Genomic DNA, 12,404 nt, shown 5'->3' on the forward strand with positions numbered 1-12,404 from the left:
GATAAACTAAAGCGCTGTTAATATACTGTTCAGGACCATTTTTAGGTACTACCGATGATCCACAGGTCACTTATGCTGAGTTTCTGTTTATCTGTCAGTTCATTTCTCCCACCCCCCAAAAAAGCACCCTCAGTCTGGCAGAAAGCTTTGCTGTTTTTTTAAAAAAATAAATCTACATTCGTACAAGTGTGTCTTCTGTTGAAGTCCAAAGACAAGAATATATCTTGTCCGTCACAATATGTGAAAAGACCCAGTTTCAATTTTGTTTCTTTACAATGCAGCTAGTGTGTTAACATTCAGCTTACAATCAGAGCGATGTTTCCAAACTATGTAGTGGGCTTCCTGGGGATGAAGAGGTAGCAGACTTGTTCATTTCTATTGTAAGGTGAATTCCGCTGTCAACAGCATTGTTATTTTTGTTGGGAGAGGGTGGAGGACTGGGGTTACGTTTTGTAGGAGCATCATCTTCAGCGTCAGTGTCATCAATAAGGGGGATATGAGGTTCTGAATCTTCTATCCTAAACTCAGGATGTGACATAAAGTTGTGAATCGAACTTCTTGATTCCGGTTTTTCTAACCCTTCATATAAAGAACTACGAAATGCATTCACCACTCGAATCTGTAAATATCAGAAAACACAGAAAGATGTCAGTACATCATTAACTTAACTTCAAGATGGTTCATTTATGAGATTGAATCCACAAACAGCTAGGTATGAGTGAATCATATTTGCATGTAATGCAGTGGAACTTGCAATACACTGTAAAAAAATGAATATTTTAGTAAGACACTACAGAACAACAAAACCACATACTCTAAGAATTAAGAGGTGTAAATTTCAAAGTAATATTAAGGAAACCTCATTGTCACTAGCTAAAAATTTAATAGCCATTTTATAGGGTCCCCCCCCCCTAAGAAAATAAAACCAAACACAAAACAAAAACTTAAGCATACACAAGCTTAGGTAATTTAAAAAATAAAATAATATATATTCTTGAAAACAATTCAAGTAAGTTAAACAAAGTCAAGCACAAAGGGTTACTATTTATCATGCTAGGAAAAAGGGTATCACCGACTATGAAAAAGCCAAGCAGATATATGCTGAATGCCACAATGAACTGACATCTACCCCACTATTCCTCTAATTAAAAAATAAAAATAAAGACAAGGCCCAAATAAATGTCTATGTCTATAAAATGCCATTAAACAGCTATAAATATTTGAGTATATGCCATTTGTCTATAAAGTGTTAGTGTTTTTCTCTATAATAGATTAAAACATAAATCAATTTACATACTATCAATTACCAGAGAGATTTAAAAAGCAAGATCAAAAACACCCTGGCATTTTTCCATAAAAAATTTCCCAAGAAGAGGACATAAAGTTTTCTAGAATTTTCACCCTTAAATATATAGCTCAACAATTTCTGTAATATTCTTTTCCAGAGTTTGCTGTATGGATGAAAGGAGTTAATGTGAAACCAAACTTAAAAAGATTACTGTACACAATGATATTATATGTCTCATTAATCCAGGGTCCAAGACTTAAAAAAAAAAAAAAACCCTGAAGTTAAGCACCTACTACATATCAATTGAAATAGTGTTCACTTTTGCTTTGATTTGAATGAAGAAAGACATAAATTGACTTACATTAGAAGTAGTAACCAAGCACTTTACCATTCAAGAGAAAAAGATGTGGTCACAAAAGTTGTCTCATAAGACAATTATCCAATGAGTTTATTCAAATGAACATCTGAATATACTTTTTAAAAACATGAAAGAAGAGTCTAAAAACTAATCTCTACTCAAAGATACCTTCCCTTATTTATCAAGTGGGCTATTTTAAAGTAATCCATGTTCACTTAGCTCTTTATACGGAGAGTACAGTATCAGAGCTGGGTGAGGATGATGCAGCCAAAATACCTGGGTGTGAATTCCAGGTGTGCCACTTACCGGCTGAAGGACCCTGGACAATCTATATAAACCTCTCAGGGAAACAGCAGTGATACCTATCTTATGGGGTGTTAAGAGATCAGTTAATACAAGCAGACTTAGTGTTAGCTCACAAGTGCTCTCTAAGTATTAATACCAGGTCTTCTGGGAGTTCACTGTGCACATAAATCATCTGGGATGCATTTCTAACAAGCCCCCAATGCTGTTGTTGCTGGTGGTCCACAAACCACTTTGAGCACCAAGCACCTACTGTATGTTATCTTGCTACTTTATCATATGTTATTTTACAATTATATTTTATTCATGTGTTTATACTTCCTTAAATTGACAGACTAACAGCAAGAAGCATATTTGCTATTTCTTTTATTGCTCCTTTAATAAGATGTAAAGTGTTTTACATACGGTAAACAACGCTTGATAACTATACTGTTAATAATTATACATTTGACTTTTTATTGTGAAATTCTCCTATAATTCACATTTTATATATTTTATATGTGTGAATACTTAACAAGTATCCTGACTTGCCTCATAATCATTACAAAGTTATTTAAAAAAATTCCTCAAAAAAGAAAAAAAAAATTCTGTTGATGTCAGTGATGAGTAGGAACGAAGGAGAATACAAATTGGAGAGAGATTCAAAAAGAAGAGCAGGCAGCAACCTGGATCAGTGATTAGAGCTGTTGAAGGCGACCCTGGAGTGGCATATTTGCTTAGGCTGCTGGTACTGTTGCTAACAGAACTAGAGAAATAGTTCAGTTTTCTGTTGTTTTTGTGTTTTGTTTTGTTTGTACCAGTCTGGGTAGAGGGCAGTGGTGAAGAATTAAGGAGGAAACACGCATTCTGTGAACACGTTAAATTTGTGGCAGCTGCAGAACCTACAAGTAAAACACCCAAAGCTCATGAAAGCACTACGAACTCATGTTACAGCTCTAGGAGGTAACGAAGCTCTGAAAGGCAGGGTGTAAAGAGTGAGGAGGTGAGAGCAGTAAGTCTGTGTGTACACACACTTACATACACACACAACCTGTGGCAGGTAAAATCAGACTCAACTCCTTTTTTACCTCAGATTTTCAATTCTAGTAAGAATTTTTGCTGTCAAGGAAAAAAAAATATTTGAGAACTTCAGATCTTGAAAGGATATGAAAGATACTTTCATTCTTTTATAAATGATAGGGAGCTCTGGTAGCACAATGGTTAAAGCATTCAACCGCTAACACGAAGGTTGATGGTTCAAACCCACCAGCTGCTCTATGGGAGAAAGATGAGGCAATCTGCTTCCATAAAGACTTACAGCCTTGGAAACCCTCTGTGGCAATTCTACTCCATCCTACAGGGTTGCTATGAGTCAGGATCAACTTGATGGCAATGGGCTGTTTTTTTTTTTTTTTTTTTTAAATGAATGATGAAACTGAGCAATTGAGAGTACGGGTGACTGATGTGTCAAAGTCATTCCTAATTAGTGTCAATGATTCTCAATCATAGTTACTGAACTTTCAAGTCCAGATTCCTTGGAAGTCAATGTAAGTACAGAACATAAGATTATATGAATATATGCTTAGCAGAACGAATTATCTCGTAAGGTTAAGGTGAATGCTTCCTTTCTTGGACTTAACATCCTATGCTGACTGGTCGTTGGTGTTAGCACAATAAAAAGACAGCTAAGCAATACAATTTTCAAAGAACAGCTCTCACATTAGCTGAGCACAATAAAATCTAGATTAACCCACTGTCAATGAAGTGGATTAATAAGGTTTCTACTTTAAGAACAGAAATAAACAAGCATTCCTCATCTTAGTCATGACATTGAGCGAGCTTGCTGATTTTTATTATTTTCTCTATGTAAAATTCTCGTAATACAGTAGTAACTCTAAAAGAAATAATTGTGTTCATGATACCTTAGGTGGGTAGGAAAATTCTGGGTTATTTCCAAAGTCCTAAAGATATCAATACCACAAAAAAATCCAGTTTAAGCAGAAATTTAAGAAGTAACCCTAACTACCCACTCTTAACAATTCAAGCCTTATATTTATTTTATCCTTTTAACTTAGCTCCTTTAATATCTGTAAAGAATGACTATGCATCATGACTCCTAAAATTAAAGAAAAAGTCAATTAATTCATGTGTCAAGAAAATTCCAATGTCTAAATTATTTAGTACCAAAAAAACTGAGGAAAGCATATATGAAGAATATATAATAAACAAAAAACCTGATTATTATAATCATAAGGTAATTTTAAGAAATTAAACAAAGCCAGGTCATGTACCCTATAAAACCACCAATTTTTCCTAAATACCATTCTAAACTTTTGATAGTAGAAAGGAATTAACAATCAGTTGCCTAAAATATGATATGAGACAGCTCTAAAATACTATTTAATCACTACCTGCTGTACTTTACTTAATATAACAGGTATCACTTCCGAAATTTGTTTTTATCATTATTTTAACTGTATGTACTGATTAAAAGAATTGCAATGGTAAAGCAAAAGATACTTTGAAACAAGAAAGACAATTCTGGGTTATTTCCAAAGTTGGGTATTCATCTATCAAACTTTCTCAAAAGTGAGACCCACTTTTGTGATATTCGAATTATCTGAAGAGAGGTTGGCAATTTTTTTCTGTAAAGGGCTAGATGGTAAATATTTTATGCTTTTATTATAGTCTCTGTCACAACTACCTGACTCGGCCTCTGTAGTACAGAAATTGCCATAGACAACGCTTAACCAAGCCAGTGCAGCTGTGTTCTCATAAAGCCATGGACTAAACTTCGCCCGACACTGGCTTTTGAAAACAAAAGTTTTATTGGAACATAGCCACATTTACCTAGAAGATCAACTCTCTCTCAATTCTGTCTTCCAGGCAGGCTTAGCCAACCGTTAACCCAGCAAAAGAATTTACTAATGGTGAAGGCTGATATTAGACTAATATAACTTATAATAAAAAAACCTAAGAACACTTTCACTAGAGACCTTTAATAGTAAAGATCTGAATAATAAATGAGGGGAAAAGATGACCTCTCCAGAGTGATTTCAAGCCTAGTAACTGATGAAAAGTTGAAATTATTTCTTCCATTTAGCAAAAATTCTAGTAACAGTCAAAGAAGTCTGACATCCACAGACATTTCTACATTAAGGAAGGAACACAGTGAGGACTGTCTGTTATCAAACATAACATTATTCACTAATTCTATATACTGGCTGATGTTTTGTACCATCTAACATAATGCACCACCAGCAAGGTTGAGAGAAAATTACAGTAACAGCAATCCAATTACTGCAACTGCTAGTGTATAATGATAACTATCTCACCTACAATATATGATAGAGTCCTTAGATACCTCTTTATGTATAAACTTTGATGAAGAAATACATGTCATTCTCTAAAGTTGCCTCAAGAATGAAATGCTAGCTTCCCTGGGCCAGCACAGATCTTAGGTTGGCATCAGTCTAGCCTAAACTTACCTTTCCATCATTATCCGCCATAGCCCTGGCCTCATATCCCAACAAACTCAGAGTTTTCACACATAGCTATGAAGATCCTGCGGCGTGTGAGTGTGTAGGCGCACACTCATGTGTCTATGTCTGTGTGTGTATGGGAGAATTCATATTCAAATTTAAAATTTAAATTGATATCAAGTATCAATTTGATATTTAAGATAAAATCTGGAATAGAATTTGAAGAAAAATAGAATACACTGAAAGTACATATGTATATAAGATATATATGTGATATGCTCACAAATAAAAAAAAATGAATCAATTATTAAAATGTTGCTCAAATAAAAATGAATATGCATCATTCATGAGATATTTTTATAAAAATAAAAGTTTAAGATGAAGCTAATCTTGAGGAAACGATCAGACAAATCCACACTGTGGGGCACTCTCTAAGACAATTGGCCGATCTGGACTCTTCAAAAAGGTCAAAAAGTAAAGGCAGGAATGATTCTGGTTAAGAGAGCTGAAGTCCTAATACACCCACCAATGATCCTTTCTTGGATTCTAGATCAAAAAAGCTGTAAGGACATTTGGAGACAACTGAAAAAAATCTGAATATGGGCTGTATATTAGATAACAAAGTATCAGTGTTAAATTTCTTGCATGCAATAAAACTGTTTGGTTATACAGGACACATCTTATTCATAGGAGGTACAAATTGAGTATTTAAGAACAAATGTTACAATGTCTACACCATTTTACTATTAAATGGTTTAATTGAAAAAAAGTACATATTAATATATGGATAGATAAAGCAGATGTCATAAAATATTAGGAACTGTTTGTAAACCAAGATAAATGGTTTCAAGGTGGGGAAACTTTCAGGATAAAGTCTTAGTTTGGTTCCTTCATGAGGCATATGAAGAGTCCTGACCTTCCACTCCAGCCTCAGCAACCCCTCATATTTTATTACTTTTTCAGTATGAAACAATGATGCCCTAGAATGCATCCTGCACTTTTCTTAACTGGCAGATTCCATCAAGGGTCAGTCTGGGAATCATTTCCCTGGGTGAGTTAAAGACTATTCCCTGTAATAACATTCTGTGTTTCGTGATTCTTACCATGTAGAAATTTCCAGCTATTTGTTTGTTTCCCTCACTAGAACAACCTTGGCATATGGTAGGTGCTCCATAAATGTTTGTGGAACTGATCTAAAGAAACACTAATAGTAGGGCTTGCTGGCTGGGTAAAAAGCGCTAGAAAGCCAAGTATAGTGCAGATTTCAAATCCAAGGAGAGAGGGAGGCAATTGATATTTACTGTTCTAAGTCTAAGGAAAGGCAATTTACATTTGTCATCTCATTCGGGTAGGTATTACCATGCTCATGTTACAAAGAAAGAGTCATACATGTATAATGCTTGTAAATGAAACATTCTGTCTAATATTACATACAGTGTCAGTCTGTCCTCAGAACACTCGTCTGCTCTTGAACTACATCATGATGCCTGTTTATTAGTTAGCCATGTGGCCATGGATAAGTCATTTAAACACCAAGTCAGTTTCCAACTGTAAAATAGGCACTGTTCTTGTTTTACTTGTTTTGCAACATTTAAAAAAATATCAAATGAAGTAACTGAGCCTTTTGAAAACTATAAAACATGAAAATTGACAAAAAATAAACATTTTTATAATATAGGATTCGACATCTTCTGATTTCCAGAAAGGCTTTTGGAAAGTTGCTGAAGCATACAGTGTACAAAGACACATTGAATAAATGGTAGAATTTAAAATAGTACTGTTTCTCCCTCAATTCATCCTCTCTACAGCTTCCCAAAGTTCCTTCAATTCTTAACTGGTTGGAGACCAAACATGCAAACGGTATGCCTGTCTAATACCAGATTAACCCCTTAAGAACTGGAACAGATTTCCTGGGTAGGTGCAGGGGATGGGTTTACTCTCTTTCGCAAAACGTAAACGCAATGCTGTTGAGTCAGATCCGACTCACAGCAACCCCTCCTTGGATTTCTGAGGGGTATCACTATGGAAGTAGATTGTCCAACCTCTTTCAAGGCAGCTGGTGGGTTTGAACAGTCAGCCTTCTGGTTAGCAGTCAATGCCTTAGGCACTAAGCCACCAGAGCTCCTTCAGTGCCTCCAAAATACTAAGTATCCAAATCAGAAGACTCTAATCTAAAGTAAGGATAACACAGATTTTAACGCTTTTAGAGAAAAGTCTGTCATTTTCTGAAAACCTGAAAGGAAGTTTGTTACTCAACTAACAGAAATTATAGACATATAATGGTTCAACACTAAACAATAGCACCCTTTTACCACTTTTTTTTTTAAAGTTACAATAGCAGAGCATTTCTTACCTACAGTGTGATTTTTAAAGTAAATGTGTTATATAAAAAGAGTAAGAAAAAAAAAACCCGTAAATACCGTAGTACTTTTTTGTTTGTATTATACAGAGAGCCCCTTCTTCGGGGGGAAAAAAAAAAAAATTCCAAAGTAAGTCAAACAAAATCCAGGCTAAGAAAGCAAGCACGCTATTAGGCTACTAACTCACTTTACAAACTGAGAAAGGTAAAAGTCAAAATACTAATTTATTTTTTGCTTTAAAAATGCAATTTCCTGGTTCTGTTAGATTGGTGTCAAATCACATGCTTCTGGGAACCATGCAGTATGAACATGTTTAAAGGCATATACTCAAAAATTTATAGTAGTTTCACAAATTCTAAGGCACAATTTTATTCCCCACATTTGTTAAAAAATTAGCACAGAGATAAGCTCAAGGATTTCACATCTAAATCTTTGGTTGCAAATTGTTCCACCTGTTATCTAGCCCTCTAAAAAATAAAACAACAACAACGACAACACTTTGAAGTTTCAATCCACTTTACGAAAAGAAAGCTTTATGAAAAGCCTGAACAATGAATTTAAACATTAAGGAGAAAATGAGAAACGTTAGGTGTGTGAAGTAGGAAATGTTAATTTCATGCACTTAGGAACACACACTCACACCCCACAGTAGTAGAAGCAGTAGAAGAGGAAAACACTACATGTGTAGGGGTAGAAATATTTGTTACATCATGATGCTGGCTGGCGATGGAGGGTTGCCGCCTTAGAGCCCCCTGAATGGAACTTCCACTCTGGAAAGCATTCACTACATCCATCTGCAAGGAATCAGAGATTGTGACAGCTTGCTCAGCAAGAGAGAGAGAGAGAGAAAACAAGAGAAAGGACCATTCCATCTATTAACATATAAAAAGTAAAGAAAAAGGCACTTTTTACAGAGCAAGAGTAGCATTTTGAGATGGAAGGGGGGGAGCTTAGAGGAATATAGACACATTCTTTCATGACCATTAAAACTTTCGCTCACTCCAGTCACCAGTACTATTTTTCAAGAGAAAGTTTTGTGGGTTGGGAAGGCTAGAAAAAAAATTAAGGAGCACACTCAAATTTCCTTCCCAGGTCACAAAGCCCTTAGCTCCCAATCGTCTCTCCTACCTATCTATCTACCAGGCCCATACCTGTCTACCAGGCCCATACCTGTGTTTGGATTCTGTTCAGACCTCTAAACCACAAGATCTGGCCACGCCGCAATTCCCTTTCAGCATGATCAATCTCTTCAACATCCTCTGCTAATTCTTCCTCAGGTATTTCTTCCTTTTGTGTTCCATGACCAGCTTCTTTTAGGAATTTTAAACGGCTGGTTGGAATTGTTGAAATAAGCTACAACACAGGGGAAAGAACTTAGAAACAAATCCTATCAACTGCAATTAAACTGATGAACAGAATACAGAAGGTATTAAAAGTTGCAAGCATATCCAATTCTCTTTACCAATGAAGTACTGAGGTCCTGTCGTCACGCCTTCTCTCCCAGAAAAAGAGATTATCAGTTAACTACACAAATGATTTAAGTCTGAAGGGTAAAAAGTTTCCCCAAATGGAAATTAATCTGATTTCGTTTTTCAAATTTTAATTAGGATATATAAGATAGTAAATTATACAGTCATGCCTTATATATTTACTTAAACTATTATTAATTATATTTTAAATGAAATGCAAATGATAGGAGGTTTCACTGGATGCAAAACAAGTTTATATTAGTGGGGGAAGAGTTCATGAGAAAAACATGCCAAAATTCAAAAACAACTTCAACATTAAAATGAAAATAGTTTCATTTTTAAAATGAACTTTTTGTTTTATAAAACATAAGCATTTAAAACTGGATTAACACAGTGATTGATAAAGACATGAAATAGGAACAGATGCCCCCAAACATAAAGGATACAAAACACCAATAAGTATGCATTAGCTTATGAGTATTTACAGACATTCTTTAAGGAAGTAGGGCTTACAGGAGGAAGCAAGCATTCAGTCACATACAAAACTGCTTGGAGAACTTCCAGTCCAACCTCCTCATTTCATAAAGGTGAAACAGGTCATAGTCACATGGAGTGACACAGAGTGCCTAAGATCTGGGTCTCCAGACCATTAAAGTCAATGTTCTTTCTACCACAGCACACTTAAAATCAACAGAAGAAGTCAATCAAAGAGAGTCAGTGAAGCCCACTGGGTTATGTTGTACTGACAAGGAAATTTCCTTTCCCCAAAGTTAAGCAAATACTTTGGGAGGTTGCGAGGTTTGTTTTGCCCTTGGGGGGACCTTATAAAATATTTAAAAAGGTAATCACAAAAGAAAAGTAAATCAAATCAAGTACGGGTCCTACTTAAAAGATCTCTATTAATGAGGTCTTCAAAATGAGTAAGATGAGAAACCTCAGAACCTAGAAATACAATAAAGAAAAAGATAAAAGGAATTTACAAATTGAGCTACATAAAGTCTGGATGTTTGGTTTGCCTGACTTGCAGAATGACAATATATTAATTCACACAAGTAATACACTGTAACATGTACATTAACTTATGAAAATGTTAACATAAATTATCTACCAGGTAGTTTTACAGTAAAGTAATGGGCTTAAAACAAGCTGAGCATACTACATTATCACTTATCTTGAAAATATAATGGTAGGTATTAGTAAATCAGCTACTAATATACTATAGTGAGGTATATCTTATAGATAGATACACATAAAGCCACTCAATCAAAATACTTAAACTATCTATGAAAAGTTATTTTGTTGTTCATTTTTTCCAGATACCATTATTCTGCAAGAAACATTCTTTAAGTGAAACTTAAGACTTCTCCCATGCTATAGTTTGGATTAAATTATATAACACAATCATGAAAAGTCATATATACAAAGTAATTTTACATTTTTTGTAAACAAATTATTCCAAAAATGTAAAAACTGATCATGGAACAAAATACACAGATAACTAGTATTCTAACCAATTAGAAATGTATCATCTTTAATAAATGTAAAACTTACTGTAAAAAAATAGGTTAAAAACTACTAAGAAATTAAAATAGTCTTTTATAGGTAGAGACATAATCATAATAAAAAGCAGGTAACATCCTGGAACAAATATTTCATTTTTTTTTAAAAAACAAATGGCCCCTCTTGGTAACTACTTTAAAAGTCAAATAATAAAGCTGATTAAAGGAAATACACACTAGAAAGCACTTCAGGTTTAAACATAATAATGAGATTTTTACCTGGCCCCAGAGTAACGTTCCCATTCCTAGGAATATTGACCATAGCCACTGTTCTATTGAAAGTTCTGAACAACTGAAAGGTTTTCCACCAAACTGCACAATTATTATCTGGAGGGATAATCAAGAGTAAATTTATTGAAATCTTAAAAAATTTTTAAATTAATACTTTAAAAAATATACAAATTTGTGTCCTCCAAAACTCAAGCTAAACCAGCCATTATTGCGACGGTCAAGTGTACGGTAGTATTTGCAACTGAACATAAGACACATGAAATAAAGTAAAAAGTCTCAACCCAAAATATTACATGCATGTACATTTTAATTATGTTTAATAAATAAAACAAACCAAAAAACAACTCTTACGACCAAGAATAACTTTATACTGTTTCCAAATGAATCCCAAGTAATATGTTGTGCTGTATTTAGTATAATTCTTTGAATCATTTATGCCTTTTTACAAAAGATGGTGCATTTTTGTGGGAAAGACCATATGTTATAGAAAAGTAGACATGATATTCATTCAATCTTTATCATGTATCTATATAGCTGTACATTCCTAGGTAACATTTAGATGTTACAATAAATAAGAGAAGAGAAGCAACTTGCAAAGTTCTATGAAATATATGCTAACTCAAGTGGTATGTCCTCAGAAATTTGCTCTCTCTTATAAAGAGAGTGAAATCCAATGATTTATATAAATAAAATTCCTAATATAGTCTTATACGTCCTTCCCTATTTTATAAGACCTAATATAATCTATATGGGAATATTAAGAGTTAAGTAACAATATTCACCCTCTTGTGAGTCTGACAGGCTTCTCTTCCATATGGCAGATAGTAGCTGCCAAACATTGAAAGGAAAAAGAATCATTTCAGTAGTGAACATTTTTAAACTTAAAAAAAAAAAAAAAATCATAAACTCCATTCCTGGCAATTATACTTTATTCCAATTTAAGTAATAGGTATTTATTTGTCAATTCCATTGTTCTTCAAAGTCAAGAAGATTTATACACTTGTATAGACAGATTCCCCACTGGTTTGTTTATAGTCCAATGAGCTGGATTATAACTGATACAACAATCTTACTTGGCTTTTAACAGTGCTATAAAAATAGAATACTTTTTCTTTGTAAACGAAGCAAATAATGAACACAAAAAAGGTTCAACATTTATTTGTATGTGTGCTCTCAAAATCTTCATATTTAAATTTTATCTTTTTTTTGGGGATATAATGAGGGATAAAACAAGGAAGATATTAAAATATTTTGGGAAATAAATCAATGATTATCTTGATTGTCTGGTTTAGTTTCATAAGAAATACTAAGCCTTCATTTAAAGTTGGAAGAAGCAATATTCTTTAATATACACCTTAAAAAAAAAAAAAAAAAA

The 12,404-nt window shown here is 33.9% G+C and overlaps 1 protein-coding gene across 1 annotated transcript in view; it reads right to left on the reverse strand.

The window, feature by feature from the left end:
* Window positions 1-307: 307 nt before the first annotated feature.
* ATP2B1 (ATPase plasma membrane Ca2+ transporting 1) overlaps window positions 308-12,404 on the reverse strand; it is an 87,223-nt gene continuing 75,126 nt past the window's right edge. Inside the window, exons 18-21 of the mRNA XM_042782494.1 lie at window positions 11,018-11,125; window positions 8,941-9,123; window positions 8,478-8,564; window positions 308-619 (exon numbers count right to left, since the gene is read on the reverse strand). Of these exons, the coding sequence (XP_042638428.1) occupies window positions 308-619; window positions 8,478-8,564; window positions 8,941-9,123; window positions 11,018-11,125 (690 nt within the window). The remainder of the gene's footprint in view (window positions 620-8,477; window positions 8,565-8,940; window positions 9,124-11,017; window positions 11,126-12,404) is intronic.

The sequence above is a fragment of the Orycteropus afer genome, unplaced genomic scaffold (genome assembly GCF_000298275.1).
Source record: "Orycteropus afer afer isolate SDZICR_OR568_19922 unplaced genomic scaffold, OryAfe1.0 scaffold00343, whole genome shotgun sequence".
In the NCBI taxonomy this organism is placed as follows: Eukaryota; Metazoa; Chordata; class Mammalia; order Tubulidentata; family Orycteropodidae; genus Orycteropus; species Orycteropus afer.